We start from the raw sequence: 20,511 nt of genomic DNA on the forward strand, positions 1-20,511 counted from the left end.
GCAATATTTGCTAAACAAGAACTTTTTGAAGGGTGCTATAAAACCAACACGAGTTACAAGATGTTGCAACTAAGACTTTGTTTAAATAAGTCCGCTTTCAATATTAATGGAGACTTTAGACTTCTTGCGTAAAGTAAATATTTACATTAGCTGGTACACGTTTTATTAAAATTCACTTTTGAAGAAAACTATTGGTTTTACTAAAAAGATTCTAATATAATTACTTGATAAGTTCATGTTACGTAAAACGCATGTTAGGTTTTTGCTTCGTCAGCAGTTTCCTAGGTTACGTTACACTGCACATGGTTGCAAGTATTATGCAGACTTATGCTTTTCATAAATTAACCTTTTCCATATATTTCTTATAACAGAAGCAGCTAACTATATGTTGTAAAATGACACAATTTTTGTTAAGCAACAATAAAATATTGTGTTAATTTAGCTATTTATAGAATCTTTTTGTGTTTAGTTTTTGCAGCAAACGTTAAACGTCGTTTAAATTAATTTTTGTAAAAAACAACAATGAAGGGTTTACAAATAATTGGAAATATTTTATCAAGATGCAGGTAAAAAAAATATTATTTAAAATAATAATTTCGATATTTTTGTATATTTTACTAAACCTTTATTAAACCTGCAATCAAATACTAGTGTAGTAAAATATAGGAAATGCAATTTACTGTTATTTAATTAAAACATTATATTTTAATTTTTTTAGAAGTTTAAATGCTATTTCATTGACAAGAAATTACTCAGCAGGTATATTTGTTTTTTTTGTTATTAAAAATTAATTTTCTATATATAGTTGTTTTTATTTCTTTTATAACGAATTATATATTTAGATGCAGCCCAATATGAATATGCCATCGAGGTAAATAAGTGTTTATTTTACCTTAGAAATGTTAATCAATGTTCCTTTTTTGACAGTCTATTAGGTTTAACATAATATAAATAATCAAGTATTAGCATGTTTTTGTAGATGGCTTGCTCTAATATAAGATATGGAAATGGGGTATCTGCTGAAGTAGGCAAAGATCTTGAAAATTGGAAAGCTAAAAAGGTTTTGGTTGTAACAGATCCAAATGTAAGTTATTTCAAAATGCTTATGTGTTAATTATTTATCTAAATAAGCACAGAAGACGGTAAATATTAATTTGATTTAGCTCGAGAAATTACCCCCAGTCCAAACTGTAAGAGTGTCTTTAGAATTAAGTAAAATAAATTATGAAGTTTTTTCTAATGTAAGAGTGGAACCAACTAATGAAAGGTGATTATTGATATATTTCAGTTTTAATTTAAAGTGAAAAAATTATATATAAAAGGTAATTAAATGTGGTAAGGATCACCTTATTTAACAAAAAATTTTACTAATATTTTCTATAGTTTTGCCGAGGCCATCAACTTTGCAAAACAGGGTAATTTTGATGCTTATGTTGCTGTGGGTGGGGGTTCAGTTATAGATACTTGTAAAGCAGCGAACTTATATGCTTGCCATCCTGACGCTGAACTTCTGGAATTTGTAAATGCACCAATAGGAAAAGCAAAACCGGTTATTAAAGAATTAAAGCCACTAATAGCTAGTAAGTAATTAATAACTGCATATTTATCGTAGATTTATTTATATAAGTATAACCCAATATAGGTTATCACAGTTATAAGATTTTTAAACAGACTTTTTTTTTGACAGTCTTTTTAAATATATAATTTCAAAATAATTTGAAAATTTTTATGAAATTATTTTTATAGTAACAACAACTGCTGGCACTGGAAGTGAAACCACAGGAGTAACAATTTTCGACTACTTGCCCCTGAAAGCGAAGACTGGTATTGCAAACAGAGCTTTAAAACCAACACTTGGTGTCGTTGATCCGTTAAATTTGTTATATCTACCCAACAGAGTGGCTTGTTATTCTGGCTTTGATGTCCTATGGTATGTAAAAATATTAGACTATACAATCTTCCATAAATTTAAGCATATTATAGAACTTCAAAACCATAAACTTGGCTTGATAATTTTCTGCAAAGTTGAATCCACTATAAAAACATTTAAAACTTTTTTGTTTTTCAGTCATGCCTTGGAATCTTTTACAGCAATTCCCTATAACGAACGCCAACCACGGCCAAGTAATCCAGCACAAAGACCTGCTTATCAAGGAAGTAACCCAATAAGGTATAAGAAAGCACAACATCTTTGCATAATTATTTGTTATTCATAACTTGTCAAATTTTCGCGTATTTAAATATTCTTGGTGTATAATTTTATTTTCAAGTAATATCAAATCCAAAACAATAATAAAAATTTTAAAGTGCTTTATATTTTAATAACAATTTTTAACTACTAGTGATGTTTGGTCCAAGCATGCACTTAAGATATCCAGCAAATATTTAAGAAGAGCAGTTAAAAATATGGATGATCTTGAAGCTAGGTCAAACATGCATCTTGCCAGTGCTTTTGCTGGGATTGGGTTTGGAAATGCAGGAGTTCATCTTTGGTGAGAATTACTTTTTCTTTAATAAAAAATGAAAAAGTAGTTTATAGAATTTGTTTTTGTTGGTTATAGCCATGGAATGTCGTATCCTATATCAGGAATGGTAAAAAACTATACATCAGCTGACTATGATCAAAATCAGCCACTAATTGTAAGTAAATAATAGTTATTTTAGTTAGGTTTTTCTTCTTGTTGAAAGTTACATTTAAGAAGTAAGAAAATTAGTTTTTAAAAATATTTATCATGACCGAGTAATGAATCCAATTTTTTGGTACTCACAATTTCTAAATTTATTTTTAGCCCCATGGATTATCAGTAATTATATCAGCTCCAGCTGTATTTCAATTTACTGCACCAGCATGTCCTGAAAGACATATTGAAGCTGCTTCTTTACTTGGTATGGATATATCAAATGTAAAAAGAGAAGATGCTGGTAAAGTTGTTGCTGATGTTCTGTTGGAAATTATGCAAGATTTAGAGGTTTGTTTATGTGTTGGGTATAAAAACCTTGAATTTAATGTGTTAATTCTGATTTTAATGTTAATTCTGTATCCCAATATGGTAGAAAAATTTACAAGTTGTAATTTTCAAATAAATTTGTATTTAGATTCCAGATGGAATATCAGCACTGGGCTATACCAAAGATGATATTCCAGCTTTAGTTGAAGGCACTCTGCCGCAAGAGCGAGTTACAAAGTTATCACCGAGAAAAGTTGGAAAGGAAGAATTAACAGATTTGTTCCTGAATTCTTTAAAAATTTATTAAATGGCAATATTAAATGCTTTGCACTATTATCATAATAATTTTATATGCTTTGTTTTAGTTTATATTATGGTTAATTTTAATGCAAGGGTGCAATGATAATTTCTATAGTGTTGTTAATTCATATTCCTGCAGTATTAGTATGTAATTTCCTTTATGCAAAATATGTTTAATTAATTACTACAAAAATTTTTGCAATCAACATACAATAAAATCATGTATTTAGTAATTCAAAATTGTAAAATACAATTTTTTTAAAAATGTGTGTTTTAATACCATTATTCTTTTAAAAAATAAGCTGTCGACCTTAAAACCTCTGAAGCAGGTAATTATTTTATTAGTATTAATGTAGCTCTTTAAAACGTAACACTTGCACAACCTTTATTTTGTGTTGTTTGTTTATATTGTGACGTCATCGCGCCACACGTTCTAAAATTTCATTACTGGCAAAAACGATTTGCCTTAAAAAGGAACATCATGTCCGAGGAAAAAGGTAAGAAGTTGGTTACTTTAAATCAGTTCACGTTTAACGATATTTAATTGGTAAAATATGTTAACAGTTTTGTGAATTACCTGAAAACAAAAAAAAATACTTAAAACGGAACAATAAAGATGTTTATTTCCTGCCTTTCTGTTAGCTCAAATAGCTAACAGCTGTAAAACACTATTTAAAAGGAATTAACTCTAGTTAATACAGTTGTTGAAAAATAGTAAACCTTAGTTTCTTTGTATTTTTTTATTTATAAACTTCTGTCAAGGCAAACCTACGATGTCGATGACAACATTCGACAATGGAACTTCAAGTAGAAAGCCAAACCTAGTAGAAGGTAGTAAACCAGAAAACAAAGAAGATTTAATCAATCTTGCACAACAAATACAACAAGTAAATAAAAAACAACACATTTAGATTATAGATAGTTAAACCTTATAACTTGCTGCTGTAAAAATACTATTTTATATATATAAATACTTTTTTATAGCTGTTACATTTATTTCATTTGTGTAATTGCTATGTCTTCGTTTATGTAACAGTGTGATGCTTCCGTTAAAGCAGCTGCTGGAAGTAAGCTTAGAACAATTTTAGATCAAATGAGACATCTTCAAGATCAGGTTTTGTTATATTTTGTTTTAATAAAACTTCTTATTTGTTGTTAATTGTCCAGATATTTATATAAAAAAATAATGGTATGAGGCAAAAGTGGTTTAGAAAGAGTAACAAGACCTTTAAATAATATAAAATTGTACTTCAGGCTCGCAGAGTTTTGGAGGAAGCAAAAAGAGATGCCGACCTTCATCATGCTGCATGCAACTTTAAGAAAATACCTGGAAAACTTTATTACTTGTATAAACGAAAATCTGGACAAACCTATTTTTCAATCCTATCCCCAGAGGTAAAAACAAATGTATACCTCAATAAGAACTGTAAATTAAAGTAGTTGGAGAAAGTTAGCAACAAATTCATCGATTTTTTATATTTTAGCAAAATATCTTTGTTGGCAAATCAATTGCAAAATTTGTAGTTTTTATGTTTTTTTTATAGGAATGGGGTAGTAGTTGTCCCCATGAATCTTTAGGATGTTACAAGTTGGAGTTTGATCTTACTTGGACGCTGTATGAAGATCTTCACAAGCGAGAAGAAGACAATGCAATGATTGAGAAATTAATCAACCAACAATTTCAACCTTCTTTAACTTATCATGATTCTAACCAATCATAACTTTTTAGGAGAATTTATAGTTTAAAAATATGCAAGATTTTATGTAAATGTATTTTTTGTTTTACCTGGTAATATAGTGGGTTTTAAAAATATTTTAATTTTTGTTTAACAGATACCTTATGTTTTAATATTTTAAAGGTAAAGAAATATATAAATATTTGGGGTGTAAGGTAGATAAATACCTGCTACAATTTTAATTATTGCCTAATAAATAAAAATCCTTATTTAAGCATGGAATTAATCTTTAAAGAAGCTTTCAGGTAATATAAATCAGTTTTATACCCAAATAAAATACAAAGAATTAAACATTTAGTTTTTTTTAATTACAGAAGTAAATGTAAAAATTATTTATTTAAGGTCCATTTCCATAAACATAATTTATGGTCATAAAATGAGCAGGTAGCAACAATATTTTCAATCTCAGTGTTAACATTGCCATTAATATTTTGCTTACTAACAACTGATAAATAACACCAATCACTACCATATGCTAGAGATTCGTGGTTTTTATACAGTGTCAAAATAGATTGTCCTTTACTAGAAATATCCGTACAGTCTAAAATTGCAAAACCATTGTGCATGGCAGCTGCAAATAAATACAAACCATCATTTGGTCTCCATTTAATTCTCCATACTCCACCCCCAACACAAGTTTTTGATAATGGTGTTTTTTTAATCATTCTTGTGTCCCAAATGCGAACGTTTTCGTCATAACTTCCGGTTGCTAATAAATTTTCTTTCAGTGGATTACAGTGCATGCTACATACCCCCATGTCATGAGACTTGTTTACAAATATTGCTGAGTCTAATGACATTCGCAAATCCCAACCCTTAAACAAACAATCATCACCTCCAGAATAAACAACTGAGGTGTTCCAGTAATTATGAGCTGTTATCCAAGCCTCATAAGAATGAGCATGCCACTGTGATATACAAGCCAAACCTGTGGAAGAGACAGAGTATAACCCTAAATCCCCAGTAGAATAACTTACTAAAATATTGTGTTTTGAAGTGTCAATGGCAGATGACCAATCCAGGGAAAGTGCAATACAAGGTTGTTTTGCTGCTATTTTCGATTGTAATTTCAATTGTTTTATATCTGTATTACAACCAAGAGCATATACATTTAAATCACCATTTGCATTGGCAGTTGCCAAGGCTGGTACATTATCACAAACTTTATGCTGACACCATTTCATATCTAAAATACCATCGGTATCAATTTTATCATGTTTTTGTAAATTCCAATTGTCGTTTACCTGTGTTAACTTATATACTTGAAGATAACCGATTCTAGTGTCGGTATCATCACTTTTCACTTCACAACTTTGTAGTTGATAAGTTCCACCAATAAGAATGTTCTGATAAGATTCAATAGGGCACCATTCCACTGTATCCGCATGTAAAACTGTATCCAATTCACAAAAAGTTTTAACACTACTCATAATATTTAAAAATTCAATCTGCAAAATAACCGAGATGATTTTTATCGCAATATATCTTAATAATAAATTAAATAAATCTTAATACATGATATTATATAACACAGGTTTAACATAATATTAGGCTTCATTTAAACATTGAGAAGAAATATTTTAACAGTACATGATTGAATTTGAACAAAAAATTACACTAATAACACAATAATATATAAATGTATCGACTTTACATGTTCACGAGACTTAACCTGACAAGGCGGTAACATAGTAAATAACGAAAATTTCATAGTGCATTTTTACAGATGAGTTGAATATGCTGCAACCTTCCACCAATGCTACCGAGTAGTAAGGAACATAACTATAACTAAATGTGTTCATATTCATTTAATACCATTTTCTATGCTTACAAATAGTAGGAACTTTATAAAATTATATTATTAATTATGTAGACAGTAAAAAAGTAATTATGTAGATTAAAATTAATTATGTAGACAGTAAAAAAAAGTTCACATTTAAAAAAAAATTATAAACAAAAAAAAAAACTTTTGAATTCTGTTAACATAATAATAAACTATTTACGATGAATTGCAAATAAGCATGGATAACAAAATACTTCTGTCAAAAACTCTGAGTAGAATTGGATTGCATACAGTGTCTCTTGCTCTTACATGACTTTGTTTTTTCAATTATATAACTAAAAATTAAAGTTTACAAAAGAGAACACCATGATGACCATCCATTATAACTTGTATCTTGATCTTTATTCGAACTTTCACTGTCATCCGAATCCGAGTCACTTTCCCTCTTCACCTTTTTGGTCGGAGTTGTTGGCATCTTCTTCCAAAAATGCCACCCCCCTTCCTCCGTCTCTTCCCCAGAGTCTGATTCTACATCTGATGGAGCAGCGTGCTTTCCAATATCACTTGTCGTCTTTCCTTTAAAATGAATTTTTCCTTCAACATCCAAGGAAGTGGAGCTACAAAAAAAAACAATTTTTATTACAAATATTTTTTCGCAATAGCACATAAAAATTCAACTTACTTTTTAAAATCTTGATTTTGTGATTCAATCCAAACTAAAAGTTTACTTCCACCAGTTACAAAAGTGTGTTTTGGAGCAAAACAGTCCACTCCCAGACAAGTTATTCTGGGAATTTGTGAATGGCCAAGGGTTGCAATATAAACCATTGGTGATTCCCCATTAATTACCCGGACTAAAAATTATTAAAATAAGTAAATATTAAATTATTTTATTTATATATCTCTTAGGTTAAAAGACTGACTAAATAACTTAATATAGACTTTGGCATAATGTTTATACTTGGAGAGTTTATACAATTAACACCACTTTATTTGAGAACTCTACCATGTAAAAACAGTTCGTTCTACCATGTAAAACAGGATTAAACCCAGAACCTTTTGTAGTAATACAAAGTTTTTTAACCACTACACAATCCCAATTAACAAATACTGAAAGCTTTTTGCTAACATAATACAAGAAAATTGCTTACGGTTTATACTTCCTTCTCCACTATCCAAATCATAAGAACTCATAAACAAAAAGTTGTTGAAAACAATAACATCGTCAGTAAACCCAGATGAACCTGCTTTATGGTTTGGATGGCGGGTTATTAGACCTGGATTTAGATGCAAAAATAAAATAAAAATTTTTATGCCAGATACATTATACTGCTTTCACATCTAAGTAGAAAATATTTGCCTTCAGATTTGTCCAAAACTTTAAGATTAACTCCATCGTCGCCGAAATAGATTTTATCTTTATTTATACAAGATGACAAAACTTGTCTTCCCTCTACAAAGCTGTCAGTATCCCTATATGAGTATACTAGGTTCAAGTTGACAGATCCTTTTATTTTATCCAAAACAGAGCGTTTGTCATTGTCGTAGACTTCAAATAATTTAAGATTTCCATCAAGTGATGTGGATACTATTTCACTTACATTGCCCTATAGTATATAAAGCTTTTTAAACATTTATGAAACAGTTAATAACACCAACTTATATTTGACAGTAGTGGGTCACCTGTAAGGATGATATAAGATCAGTGTGAATCAATTCTTCATAAACATTTTGTCCAGTTATTAAGTTATACCCAGTTAGTTTGCCAGTTTCAGAACCTAAACGAAAATTTAAAATTTTTTTAGAGCAACTGAATTAAATTTTTTTAGAGCCTCTGAATTAAAGTTAACTTACCCACAAAGACGTAGTTGTGAAAATAAAACATGCTTGAAATGGGCGAATAATTATAAATCGACTTGATGCAAAGACCCTGTGGTAGCAGCCATAGTTTAATGTAACAGTCAATGGAAACTGTGATCAAAAACTGTTCGCGATCAAATTCTTTGGTGCTGATATCATGCATTAATTCACTTACTTCACCCTTAATCATTTCTCCTGTAAAAATGAGAAAAAAATAGGTAAAAAGAAAAAGCTATAACCCTATCATTTTTTGGCCATTTAATAAATGAACAGGCTTAATATTTGCTTTCGCTTTAAATTTTACTTCATATGTAAGAGAAATACGAAAAAAATTTTTATACTGTACTTACTTAGTCTTTCTGTATCTTGTTCATTAATTAGTTTAACTCCAGTTACAGAACCAGTATGCCCAGCCATGTTTCTTATTTCAGATAAGGTGGATATCTTCCATAGCTTAACAGAAGTATCCCGACTAAAAAATTTAAAATTTCCAAAAATATTTTTAGGAAAAAATTTTTTTTTATTTTTAGGAAAAAATTTTTTTAATTTTTTTACCTAAAATTAAACTAGTTTTTACTTTGAATTTATCTTTAATCTCGCTTACCTTCCACTAACAAGCCAGTCATTATAGACATCGACATCACAAACGGACTCGTTATGGCCTTCCAAATATGAAACTTTGAAGACTTTGTTTCGCCAAAGCTTTCTTAATTTTGTGCGCTGTTTGTGGCGTTTTTCCTTCGCTTTTCGTTGAACTTCTGCATTTATTTCATATTTCGATTTAATATCTACACCATCGCCACTTTCACCAGAAATATCCTTGCCCAAGTTAGGAATATAAGTAGGTTTTTCTAAAGAAATCTGATCGCCAATAACCACTGTTTTAGCAGGAGGAGAGATTGTTGGAATATCTTTATCTTCAGCAATAATTTCAAGGTTTTGAGCAAGTCTTGTAGCTTCTAAATCTATATACATAAGAGCATCAGATTTATATTTTAAGAATGACTTTAAATTTTATATGAGACACGAAAATTAGTTGTCTTAAAAACCTACTTTCTCTTGCGGGTTGATACTGAGTTTCATTAAATTCAGGATAATTTTCTTCACTTTCTATTTCATTATCACCAACTAATTAAATACAAAGTTTAAATTTTAAAGTAAAGGAATACAACAAAAAAAACATGAAAAGAAAAAAAAGTTAATAAATAACCCAAATAAAAAAGATGAATTGTAACACCAACTCTAAAACTATTGCATAAATTATAAAAAAAACTTTAAAAATTAAACCATTAAGGTGTGAATCATCTTCCTCTGAGTTTTCATCCTGGACTTGATCTTCCAAATATTCTTCTTTATTACTTTGGTTTAATAAAACTTCTTGCAATTTCGAGCGAATATAAGCCTTGGCATTAAGCTATTAAATACAGTAAAATATATTCAGTTGATTACATAAATTACGATATCATGTAACAAAGCAAAACATATATCTCACCAAGAAAAAAAAAATATATATGTAAATAGTCATGTACTATCTGATTTAGTTTTCTCCTTGTAAAAAAATATGATTTCTTAATATAAAATAAATGTAAGAAAAGGGCTTTAATAAAACATTTTTTCACAGTTGTGTATAATTCTGTTTACCTTTTCTTGTTCATCTTCTGTAAGCTCCCTACCAGAAGCTTCTAATCGTTCAATTTGTCGCAATTTTTTCCGATATTTTCGGATAACTCTAATTGAATCCTCGGCATTCTGATCCCTACCATCCTCATCTAATTCCACAGACATGCGTTAGTTTTAGTAATTACCACCTAAATAATAAAGTTCCTGTTAAAGGCATTGCATATCCGCTTGAAGATTTATCAAAAAACTTTTCCGGAAAACGTGCCAACCATTTATATGAGGGAATTTCCCTAAATTGGTGACGTCACCCAAGCAAAGTCAACCAACCAAATATTTTATTATTAAGTTTTGCAAATTAAATATTTTAAAACCGAAATGGGATATTGTTTATTTATAGTTATTGACCTTTGCTCAATAAAACTTTTACTATTTAGCTGCTCTTGTTGAATAAAAAGAAACTATTTAAGCAACAAATATATTTATAAATGCAAAATATTACAAAACGAACTCGAAAGAACAAATTAATTAAATGAAACATCGAAGTACCATAAGCGCCATGCCAAAATTAGAAAAACATTTTTGTCCTTAAATTAATGGCCATAAAAGCAACAAAGAGATGACAGCTTAAGCAAAATTATTTTTTAGTTTTATAAGGAGAAAGCTTATTTATAACACAACCCATAGCAAATATACCAAACTCTCTTAAATAAAGATAATATTGAAATTATTAACCAAAAGAAATTAACAGAAATTATATATGTGATTCATCAACCAAGCTTATTTACAACACCGAATTGCCATCCAAATACAAAAACCTTCGTAGAAATCCTTCACATTTAACCTTTTGTAGAAACTACTACACAACTCATATGGCACACTATGATCTTCTTTACGAGCCATTGCCTCAGCGCAATGCGTTACTACCCAAGATTGCAGCTGTTTACATTTAACATCATCACTTAGTTGGCCACAAGGGGGCATAGCAAACATGTCAAGGTGTAAAATATTGGCAGCTTCGCATGCCGTTATTCTCTATAATAAAAAAGTTAACTAATATAAGAAATATAAACCTGGAAAAAAAATTTTTTTTTTTAATTATAAAATTTTATTAAATGCAGATTATGGTTACTGTTTTAAAAATCTTTTATGTTAATTAAATACAGGATATTAGTATGGATACTTCATTTTACGCAATGCACTTAAAATATTTAATTATCAGCATTTTAGTTATGTTTACCTTTTTGGGGTCAACCTCAACCAGCATTTCTAATACTCTTACCAAGGTGTTTGATATAACTAAACTTTGTAGATTTGGAAGATCTTTTGTCGCATAACTACATACATCTAATCCACTATTTTCTACAAAGCAAAACTTGGTTTTAACTTCAACTTTTTTAATTTAACAACAACCATAAAATACAAAGTATAAACAATATATATCCTTACTAAACTAAATCAATCTTTAACTTACCTCCAAACAGTTTTCTTCCAGTTAATATCTCATATCCAATAACCCCAGTTTTCCAAGCATCTGTTTTCCGATAATCAATTACATTTCTTATTCCAGGTTTTGCTTTAGCAACCTGTGTAAGTAACAACAGAACAATGATTTGCAAGTCAAAACACTACCTATAATCAATAGAATGCTTTTTTATGTTGTAAATGTCAAGAATAAAATGATTTGGGCTTATTTAACCAGATAAGTATAGTAAATGTTACCTCAGGTGCTTTAACAGATAACTCCTTAACTCTGGTATCTAGAGATTGATGGGCAAAAGGAACCTTTAAATCATTTGCCGAATTACCACTAAAAGCAAAGTCAAAACCCCCCAAAACAAGTTGAACAAAACCATCTAAAAAATCCAAAAAATTAAATTTTTTAAACTGTAACACAAAAATACCTAGTAAAGTTAGATTTTTTGTAGTAAGCAGAAATATGCCTGAAAACATGAAATAAATGAAAAAAAACCCACCCTTATCAGCCTCAATAAAGATATTATCAGTGTTAATGTTTCGATGAGTGATATTATGTTGTTCTAAATGAGCAACAGCTTCAAGAAGTTGTAACATTAAAACACAGGTTGTGATATCATCTATTTCATTGTGGTTTTTCAAATACGATGTTAATGTTGTTAAATATCTATAAAGAAAAAAACAAATATTCTATGATAAAATAGTTCTAATGGTATATACGAGTAGTAGTGTTATAATACTAGTACAATTGTATCTTTATTAAATTATTATATATATACACTGTTTTTTAATTTATTTATTTTTAATCATATTAATAACCTTTTGGAAACTAAATACATGGCTTTATCAGAGTACATCTCATCAAAAAGGCTGTAACTTTTATCAAATTCCATGTCAAGTTCTGGTAATACATTGTCAATAAAAGCCCGCTCTAAGTTAATTATATTGGGATGAGGTGGCATTTTCCTATAAACAAAATTCCAATTTTATTAAATCCTTATTTCAAAATATACATTTAATTAATTCCAGTTAAAAAAAAATGTGTTAATCCAGAAAAATCTGTTGTAATATTTTAAAAAGAAATTATTTAAAAATAACTTAATTTACCTTCCAAATTGATCACTTCTGTAGCACAGAAGATGCCCAGAAGCTCTTTTTAAAAGATTGTTGTAATTTGAAGATGGACATTCATTTAGCAAAACTTTTACAGAAAAATCTAAAAAATATTATATTTGCAAAATAATTTTTATTTTAGTAAAATCTAAAAAAAAATTTACCTGATTTTAATTCATTTACAGTCTCGGTTAAAATGTTGTCTTCCCAAACTGTATGCTCATTAATATCCAGAGAATTACCCTTATTCTAACATGAAATATTGTTGTTTGGTAAACAGTTTCAAAATGATATACATTATTGTATATTTTAAAAAACTTATATGATAAATTGACCTGTTGAAGTTGAGCATTAAGAACAACTTCTTTAGAATTTGATGACGTTTTTTGAATTAAGTTGAACTTAAAATCTTGAACTGAATTACCAAGATTTTCATCCATTGACTTTTTATCACAATACTCAGGAAAATATTCCTAAAATTTTAGTGGCTTATTTAAAATTTGAAAAACTTCAGTTTGTAAACAATTAGTTTTTTTTAATTTAGAAGTTAAACTTGGGCAATTTTGTTTCATAAATGTGTTAAAATATTTACTAAACTATAAAACTGTTACCTTAATATTTTCACAAATGTTGCTGTAGATTTTAAATTGAGTTTCAAGTTTTAAGTTTGATTCCTGTGTTTCTTCCTGGTACAGAAACAATCCTCCAAATGCAATCAAGTGTCGAGATCTTGCTCTGCGCCAAATAAAATCCCGACGAAAATAACTTTTCTTGCTACATTTTGTCAAAGAATTGTTCTGCCTTAATGCTCTTGCAGCGTTTTCTAAAACAAATTATTAGTAAATTAACTTTTTGTAAACGAAAATAAATATTTCCAAAACTATAAAAAAATTAAAAACTAATGAATTTCTAAACTTGTTAAGTTCAGAACAATTGTTAAATAAAATAAAAGTTTTACTTGTAACAAAAAGTAAAAGTTTTACCTTTTACTGTTGTTTGAAAGTTTTGCAACTTTAAATCAAATCGTCTTTGTACAAAATTTTCTGGTTGGGTTACAACATTGGGTTGTTGTCCGGATGTTTTGGGGCAAGCTGATGGAGCAACTTTCTTTTTGACTAAAAATTAAAAATTTAAGCTATGTGATTTTTTAAATAAACCACACAACTCTTATTTATAGGTACCAAAAATATTTAAAACAGTATCAACAATACTTACGCTTTCCTAGACTCTCCTTGACAACTTTAACAACATTGTCTACCTTTAGATAAAGAACATTTGTTCGATTTCCAATTTCTACAAAACTTTTAGGCAACAGCCAAGCAACCGGCATAGTTGCTTGGCCACCAGCTTAGATTTTTATATTAAAAATTTTAAATTCAGAATTTAGGTTTGCTGTAATCAATAAAATAGAAAGATGCATACCAAAAGCAAATCAATATAAATTCAAATACATTAAACAAAAACTTATCTTGTGTCAAACAACATTAACAAATTTAAAAGAGTATATTTACTTTAGGTTGAAATAGGACACAAAAAAGTTAAACACGTCAACTATTTCACAAAACCAATAACATTCAAAGTCACGTGACGTCGTTCTTGTTATTGTTTTTACCTGAAACGTTGTGTGTTTAACTTTTGCGAATAATTAAGTTACGATCATTCATGAACTTACTTATATCAAAGTTATTGTAAATTGATTTGTTTTTTCTTCTTCTTTTGATTTTTTACGTTTATAAAGTTCTTAAACAACAACAAGCCTAAAATGACAAAACGTGTCGTGTCAACTTAAATCGTCGTGCCGCTTTACAAGGGTTAAGTTCGGTTAATATTCAATTTAAATACTTGACTTGTAAGTTTGTACAAAAAGTAAAGTTTGGAAATACTGCATTGGGTATTTATACTTTAAGTTTACTTTAAAATATTGTTTATACATGAAGTGTTAGTTATTTTTGTAATCTGAAAAACTGAAAGGTAAAATAATGGCTGGCCATGGTTTTTGTTTAAAATTCTGGGGATATCAACAAAATCAAATTTCCGAAAAAGATATCACAGCTCTTCAATATTATGAGAAAGGAGCAGAGGATATTGGTGAATATTACAATGCTAAAAAAAATTTTGTTGAAAGTCGTGGTGAGCTTTGGACGCCACGAAACAAAAGACCTGAAAAATTACGAGATAATTTAAGTTCACTTGAAGATAATCTTAAATCTAACGAGGTCATTTTCATGCGATGGAAAACTCAAAATATAGTTCAACTTGTTTTTAGCTCCGGCCTTTTGGCTGATATCGTTATTGGAAACTCGAACGATATCAATAAAATCATATTTGATAAATCAGCAACTGGTGACATAACTTCCACATCTTCAGCTATTTATGCTGATCATTTTGTTTGTTTTTCTTTTGAAAATCAAGGTGCACTTGCCTATTCGAGTTTAAAACCTGATATCAAGTTAACATATGTAAACATGCCTGGTCCTAAGTCTCTCTTGACTCGTAATTTGTGTCTGAATGCCAGTGAAGATTTACTGGCTTGCTGGTGGCAATTTGGCCCATGGATACAAACTGCAAATGAGGCCGACAGGAAAAATGTTGTCCTATTTTCATGTTCATATGGTAGGCTTGATGTCTTGTGTTCACTGCAAACCGAAAACAACATTACACATTTAGAATTTAGTAAATATCCCAACCAGCTTTTAACATTGGAAAAATCATACAACACCAGACACGAACGACATGTTGATGTCGTGACATACGAGTGCAATAAAGATCACATACAAAGGTTACATGTTATTTCATTTCCCTTAAAAAGTGGGGTCTTGTCATGTTCACGGAATCATGATGAAAATAAAGTGTTGATTGGGTGCAGTGATGGGACGATTAATTTGTACGACCTCACAATACAACAATTGGTTTCATCTGTATCGAGAAACACAATTGTCCCAACATTGTCAATGTGGTTAGGAGGAGTTATTGTTGTTGCCAGTGGACAAGGCGAACTCATGACAATGGATTCAAATTTAAACCCATTGGCGCTTTATGATATGGAGGAAAAGAAATACCTTAAGTTAGAACTCTCTAAATATCTAACTTCTGGAAACGGGCTAATGCAAATGACAAATTCTGGTAATGCTTTACTTTTACTATTTAATGGTGGCCCACTAACTGTACTTAACATCCTTGGAAAGTTATCGACCATTGAAATAATAAAACAACATGTTCATAATAACAAGTTAACAGAAGCTGTCAGTCTGCTATGCTCTGTTAACTGGAATTACGAAGGTGATCAAGCATACCAGGGTTTAATGATGATTGTTGACTTTATCCTCAAACAACCCCTAGACCATGATTATGAGGTTCAACTTGAGTCAGCATTTTCATCATTTTACTTATCAACTCGACCTATTTCGGATGCTATTGTGCTTAAATATCGCAACACAATAAGTTGTTATGCTCGCCGTTTTTTCCACCACTTAATTCGGTATCAACGGTTTGAAAAAGCATTTCTCCTAGCAAAAGATATCAACTCAGCCGATTTATTCATGGATATTTATTTTAATGCTAAAGACGTTGGTGAGACTAAGATTGCAAAACTTGCAAAACAAAAAGCAGATGAAATTATTGCAGTTGAATCATCAGACAGCACTGATTCGTTGCCGGATGATAATCATTTTGACGGGCAGGAGTTGGAAGCCGAAGATTTAAAAGAAATGTTGGATGTATTGGATAAAAGTGTTGATAACACCTTAGATGCTTCTGAGAGTACAAGCACTCTGAAAGTAACCAACCTAGGCTATGTTTAAAATCATGTTATTTTTGTCCCCCTTTTTAATAAAATTTAAATACTTTCATTTATACAAATGTAATTGCAGTTTGTGTTGAATAATTTTAAAAATTATTGAAGGCCAATAAAATTTTCTTATGATCTAAGGCAACTTTTTTCTTTTTTTTATGTAACTAATGTGGTACAAATTTAACACTTATTTAATTTTAAAAGTTTTCTATTATTTAATTCACACTTAACTAATTTTCAGCTGTTTTGGGTGCTAAAATTCAACTCACATTTTCTTTTTTTATTTATATATACCTTTATTAAATCATTTAACTGTTATAATTTACAATAGGTCTGCTAAATGTTTGTAATTATGTTTAAGATGATATTTTATATAGATTTGCCTAAAAATAGCATTTAGTGTTAGAAAATAAAAAATGAATTATATTTAAAATATTTTAAATTTGCACTATAAAATGAAAATTAGCATTATTGCCTGTTAAATCGTGTCATATTTTTTTCTATTTTTGTAATAAAATTTTTTTTAATATAATGCAATATATATATTTTTTAGGTTTCAAAGGTAAAACAAGGTTTAAAAGATATGACTTTAATACAAAAAAGACCAAAAACTCATGTGGCAAATGCAGTATTCCGAAAGGTTCTGACAGAAGCTCCAAATTTTTTATTTGATCCTTCTTATATCTGGATGCTGGGGTTGCTTTTATGGAATTTAGAAATTGTCATAAATTTGTTTGTAATCAACCAAGTAAAATGTAAGAACCAATCTTTTATTAAGTTTTTAAATATAAAAAAGGTAATTTTAAAGTCAAATCTATATTTTTTGTGCATTTGTTAAGTTCTTTTTTCCATATTACCTTAATATGAATGCCAGGCTCAAGGGCGAATTGTGCAGCTCGACTTAAAAACCTTTTGTCCTGTTGCCTGTTGCAATGACCACTATACAACACTCCCAGACATTTATTTAATTTTTATGTTGTGATTTTTAGATACAAACATTGATTGGAATGCTTACATGCAAGAAGTGGAAGGATTTTTGAATGGAACACGAGATTACATGAAATTAGAAGGAGATACTGGACCATTAGTTTACCCTGCAGGTTTTTTACAAAAGTTGTTGTTTTATAGAAAAAATATTAAAAACCCTTTACAAGTAGTCTTATGCATTCTAATGTAAATTCTAAATAAAATCACTGATTTAGATTGTAGCTGATACATTTTTATAACTAAACGATCTTTGCTCTTTCTGTTTTTAGGTTTTGTTTATATTTACTCAGCTTTATATTATGCAACTAATCATGGAGCAAATGTCAGACTAGCTCAATATATTTTCGGTCTGTTCTATTTTATCAATTTGTTTGCTGTGATCAGAATTTATAACAAAACACAAAAGGTAAACCGAACTAATATACAATTGTTTCTACGATTTTAATTGTAAATTGTGTTTTTTAATGTATAGTTATTTTTTATTTTTTTATCCCCGATGTGGGAAGGTTAACTTTACAACCTAAACATAGAGAGATTAACAATAGTTACCCGACCCAGTCTTCAGTTGCCTTTGGCAGTTTGGAATATAATAGATTATAATAGCACAGTAATTGAGCTGCTTATTATGTGCTGGCCCAGCAGGAGTTTATGCAGTTTATAATGCCTTATTCAAGGGTGCTACATAATAAAAGCATTGGGGATCAAACCCAGGACTTTATGTAGTGTAGGAAGTGTTCTGACAACTACACCACGCTGCTGATTACCCACATTCTCTTAAATATTCTACACACAATTTATTTTTTGGTTTATCATTTTAGTGCCCACCTTATGTATTGATATTTATATGCTGCACATCATATCGAGTACACTCCATTTTTGTGCTTCGATTATTTAACGACCCTGTTGCCATGCTGCTATTTTTTATTTCCATGAATTTTATGCTGGACAAAAAATGGTGAAACAACAAAGAATGTCAATTAAAACCTAAATAGTTTTTTTTTAATTAAGGATTATTTAAAGTATTTGTCAGTTTAGGATTAATTTTTTTGGAAATTTGGGATTAATTTTTTTGTTGTGCTCTTTTTAACATTTTTATTTTTTAGGTACTTGGGTTCGTTTTTCTTTAGTTTAGCTGTTTCAGTGAAAATGAATATTCTACTTTTTGCTCCCGGCCTTTTAGTTATTTTGTTAGCTGAAAATGGGATTTTTAAAACAATTCAAAACTTATCAATCTGTGCTGCTCTACAGGTTACATAAAAAACATTTATTAATAAAATGTAAAACTAGCTGTAAATTATATAATATTGTCATCAACAGAATAGAATTTAAAAACTAAATTGATTTTTTTTTAAATTTTTAAATAGGCTAACTATTGTGTGTTTTAGGAATTTCTTTAAATCAATTTCATCTTTCTTACCTTTGATTTAAGGTTTTACTTGCTCTGCCTTTTTTATCCACCAACCCAAAAGGATATTTTATACGATCTTTCGATTTAAGTCGTCAATTCTTCTACCAATGGACTGTTAATTGGAGATTTTTAACACCCGAGTTATTTGCTGACAGAAGATTACATTTAGCACTTTTATTCTTACATTTATTTGTTCTATTTGCTTTTGCTTGTTGGAGGTGGCGAAGGTAGGAAATTTATTAAAATTTTATTTGTTTTGATATCAGAAGTTTTTCCAAAAAAATGTTTAAAATTGTTTCGAATTTTGTGCTAAAATTTGTTTTATTTTTTTTGTTTTCAGAAATATATTAGATTTGTTTCAACTTGTAAATCTAAAAGAAAGATGGGATAAAGGAGTTATTACCTTATCTGCTGATCATATCCTTTTATTTACCATAATTTATTGTTGTGTTTAAATAACCTAGAATAATTTTTATGAAATAAAACTAATAAAAATTCCATTAGCAATCGGAATGGTATCTTACTAGTTTTTATTTTAAATATATTTGTAGTTTGTTAAATTTAGAAATATATATATCTAATAGTTTTGTATATATCTAAAATTTTTAAATGCCTCTGTATTTCAATCTTTTCTTAACTCCCTATATTTTGTTCATACAAATTGCAACAGTTTTGTTCACCAGCAACTTTATAGGAATGTGCTTTAGTAGATCGTTACATTATCAGTTTTATGTTTGGTATTACCACACCATTCCTTACCTTCTGTGGTGCACTAATTACTCTTCAACATTAAGGTAATATTTGTATACCAAAAGTTTAAATTTATAAAAGTTTTGTTTAGTGAAATATTCTATTTTTCTGTTGTTTTAGTTTACTGTTATTTTAAATATTTTTTTTCTTTTTTAATTTTTCTTCCTGCAACTATTTAAAATCTAATTTTTTTAAACATTTGTACAAATTTTAACTCTTATTTCAGGTTACTATTGTTTGGCCTGATCGAGTTGTGTTGGAATACATACCCATCTACTAACTACAGTTCACTCTGTTTACATTTATGTCACATTATAATACTTGTCGGACTTTGGAAAAATAACAAGGTTGTTTTGGATAAGGAATACACTGCCATTCAAGCTGATAACAAAGGACAAAAAAAGCAATAAATAAATATTGATCATATAAATATAAAGTTTTTGTTGTGCAAAAAATTACATCTGGATATAAAATTTTACCTAACTATGCTTTATTGTTTAAAAAATTTAAATTCTTCAAATCATGTTTAAAAAAAGCAATATTTTTAGTTTGCAATATTAAATTAAATTGCAGTATGGTTTTGTTGTTGTGAAATTTTTGATATTGGTGCTTTTAAATGCCAAATAAAAAATAGATTATAACAACTGAGCTTTATATTATATCCCCACCCAGCAAATTAGTGTAATACAGAAAAAGGGTCAAATTTTAACATTGAAAGTTGTGTTTTAAAAAAAAATACCTTT

The 20,511-nt window shown here is 29.1% G+C and overlaps 7 protein-coding genes across 7 annotated transcripts; 4 read left to right on the forward strand and 3 right to left on the reverse strand.

The window, feature by feature from the left end:
• Positions 1-474: 474 nt before the first annotated feature.
• Positions 475-3,336, forward strand: LOC145750028 (hydroxyacid-oxoacid transhydrogenase, mitochondrial-like). The gene is made up of 12 exons (XM_082565939.1): positions 475-566; positions 719-759; positions 843-871; positions 980-1,084; positions 1,164-1,267; positions 1,384-1,580; positions 1,747-1,930; positions 2,069-2,170; positions 2,343-2,492; positions 2,562-2,640; positions 2,790-2,969; positions 3,097-3,336. Exons 1-12 carry the CDS (start codon positions 523-525, stop codon positions 3,253-3,255), a joined length of 1,374 nt encoding a protein of 457 aa, XP_082422065.1. The 5' UTR covers positions 475-522; the 3' UTR covers positions 3,256-3,336.
• A 327-nt stretch (positions 3,337-3,663) lies between these two features.
• Positions 3,664-5,168, forward strand: LOC145750037 (uncharacterized protein C1orf50 homolog). The gene is made up of 5 exons (XM_082565953.1): positions 3,664-3,745; positions 4,011-4,135; positions 4,285-4,362; positions 4,503-4,643; positions 4,793-5,168. Exons 1-5 carry the CDS (start codon positions 3,730-3,732, stop codon positions 4,967-4,969), a joined length of 537 nt encoding a protein of 178 aa, XP_082422079.1. The 5' UTR covers positions 3,664-3,729; the 3' UTR covers positions 4,970-5,168.
• Positions 5,169-5,313: 145 nt separating this feature from the next.
• On the reverse strand, positions 5,314-6,450 carry LOC145750034 (diphthine methyltransferase-like). The gene has a single exon (XM_082565949.1). The coding sequence runs from the start codon at positions 6,412-6,414 to the stop codon at positions 5,314-5,316; it is 1,101 nt and encodes a 366-aa protein (XP_082422075.1). The 5' UTR covers positions 6,415-6,450.
• Positions 6,451-6,517: 67 nt separating this feature from the next.
• LOC145750024 (uncharacterized) lies at positions 6,518-10,502 on the reverse strand. Its single transcript, XM_082565932.1, has 11 exons — positions 10,269-10,502; positions 9,915-10,041; positions 9,681-9,755; positions 9,232-9,592; positions 8,978-9,099; positions 8,622-8,822; positions 8,451-8,545; positions 8,128-8,374; positions 7,919-8,044; positions 7,450-7,621; positions 6,518-7,384 (listed from the first exon to the last, which is right to left on the reverse strand). Exons 1-11 carry the CDS (start codon positions 10,410-10,412, stop codon positions 7,117-7,119), a joined length of 1,938 nt encoding a protein of 645 aa, XP_082422058.1. The 5' UTR covers positions 10,413-10,502; the 3' UTR covers positions 6,518-7,116.
• A 212-nt stretch (positions 10,503-10,714) lies between these two features.
• On the reverse strand, positions 10,715-14,246 carry LOC145750026 (uncharacterized). Its single transcript, XM_082565935.1, has 12 exons — positions 14,049-14,246; positions 13,817-13,948; positions 13,445-13,656; positions 13,169-13,306; positions 12,998-13,082; positions 12,828-12,936; positions 12,540-12,686; positions 12,221-12,387; positions 11,967-12,100; positions 11,719-11,830; positions 11,485-11,606; positions 10,715-11,279 (listed from the first exon to the last, which is right to left on the reverse strand). Exons 1-12 carry the CDS (start codon positions 14,161-14,163, stop codon positions 11,025-11,027), a joined length of 1,728 nt encoding a protein of 575 aa, XP_082422061.1. The 5' UTR covers positions 14,164-14,246; the 3' UTR covers positions 10,715-11,024.
• Positions 14,247-14,526: 280 nt separating this feature from the next.
• Positions 14,527-17,015, forward strand: LOC145750025 (WD repeat-containing and planar cell polarity effector protein fritz homolog). Its single transcript, XM_082565934.1, has one exon. It carries the CDS (start codon positions 14,813-14,815, stop codon positions 16,631-16,633), a length of 1,821 nt encoding a protein of 606 aa, XP_082422060.1. The 5' UTR covers positions 14,527-14,812; the 3' UTR covers positions 16,634-17,015.
• A 165-nt stretch (positions 17,016-17,180) lies between these two features.
• LOC145750029 (dol-P-Man:Man(5)GlcNAc(2)-PP-Dol alpha-1,3-mannosyltransferase-like) lies at positions 17,181-20,383 on the forward strand. The gene is made up of 9 exons (XM_082565940.1): positions 17,181-17,378; positions 17,613-17,723; positions 17,880-18,016; positions 18,429-18,565; positions 18,714-18,858; positions 19,040-19,245; positions 19,359-19,434; positions 19,676-19,812; positions 19,995-20,383. The coding sequence occupies exons 1-9, from the start codon at positions 17,207-17,209 to the stop codon at positions 20,176-20,178; spliced, it is 1,305 nt and encodes a 434-aa protein (XP_082422066.1). The 5' UTR covers positions 17,181-17,206; the 3' UTR covers positions 20,179-20,383.
• Positions 20,384-20,511: the final 128 nt, after the last annotated feature.

Source organism: Corella eumyota, chromosome 4, assembly GCF_963082875.1.
Source record: "Corella eumyota chromosome 4, kaCorEumy4.1, whole genome shotgun sequence".
NCBI classification, from domain to species: domain Eukaryota; kingdom Metazoa; phylum Chordata; class Ascidiacea; order Phlebobranchia; family Corellidae; genus Corella; species Corella eumyota.

Bases quoted from the DNA above. Each gene is read 5' to 3' on its own strand.
- LOC145750028 (XM_082565939.1), top strand. From the start codon at position 523: ATGAAGGGTTTACAAATAATTGGAAATATTTTATCAAGATGCAG. The intron at 1,085-1,163 runs GTAAGTTATTTC...AATTTGATTTAG, and splicing joins TGGTTGTAACAGATCCAAAT to CTCGAGAAATTACCCCCAGT. The intron at 1,931-2,068 runs GTATGTAAAAAT...TTTGTTTTTCAG, and splicing joins TCTGGCTTTGATGTCCTATG to TCATGCCTTGGAATCTTTTA.
- LOC145750037 (XM_082565953.1), top strand. The intron at 4,363-4,502 runs GTTTTGTTATAT...ATTGTACTTCAG, and splicing joins TGAGACATCTTCAAGATCAG to GCTCGCAGAGTTTTGGAGGA. The intron at 4,644-4,792 runs GTAAAAACAAAT...TTTTTTTTATAG, and splicing joins TTTCAATCCTATCCCCAGAG to GAATGGGGTAGTAGTTGTCC.
- LOC145750034 (XM_082565949.1), bottom strand. From the start codon at position 6,414: ATGAGTAGTGTTAAAACTTTTTGTGAATTGGATACAGTTTTACATGCG.
- LOC145750024 (XM_082565932.1), bottom strand. From the start codon at position 10,412: ATGTCTGTGGAATTAGATGAGGATGGTAGGGATCAGAATGCCGAGGAT. The intron at 8,546-8,621 runs GTAAGTTAACTT...ATTTTCGTTTAG, and splicing joins TCACAACTACGTCTTTGTGG to GTTCTGAAACTGGCAAACTA. The intron at 8,045-8,127 runs GCAAATATTTTC...ATCTAAATCCAG, and splicing joins AGTTTTGGACAAATCTGAAG to GTCTAATAACCCGCCATCCA.
- LOC145750026 (XM_082565935.1), bottom strand. From the start codon at position 14,163: ATGCCGGTTGCTTGGCTGTTGCCTAAAAGTTTTGTAGAAATTGGAAAT. The intron at 12,687-12,827 runs GTAAATTAAGTT...TTTTGTTTATAG, and splicing joins AGAAGTGATCAATTTGGAAG to GAAAATGCCACCTCATCCCA. The intron at 12,388-12,539 runs GTTATTAATATG...TTTTCTTTATAG, and splicing joins ATGTATTTAGTTTCCAAAAG to ATATTTAACAACATTAACAT.
- LOC145750025 (XM_082565934.1), top strand. From the start codon at position 14,813: ATGGCTGGCCATGGTTTTTGTTTAAAATTCTGGGGATATCAACAAAAT.
- LOC145750029 (XM_082565940.1), top strand. From the start codon at position 17,207: ATGACTTTAATACAAAAAAGACCAAAAACTCATGTGGCAAATGCAGTA. The intron at 18,566-18,713 runs GTGAAACAACAA...TTTATTTTTTAG, and splicing joins TTTATGCTGGACAAAAAATG to GTACTTGGGTTCGTTTTTCT. The intron at 19,813-19,994 runs GTAATATTTGTA...CTCTTATTTCAG, and splicing joins AATTACTCTTCAACATTAAG to GTTACTATTGTTTGGCCTGA.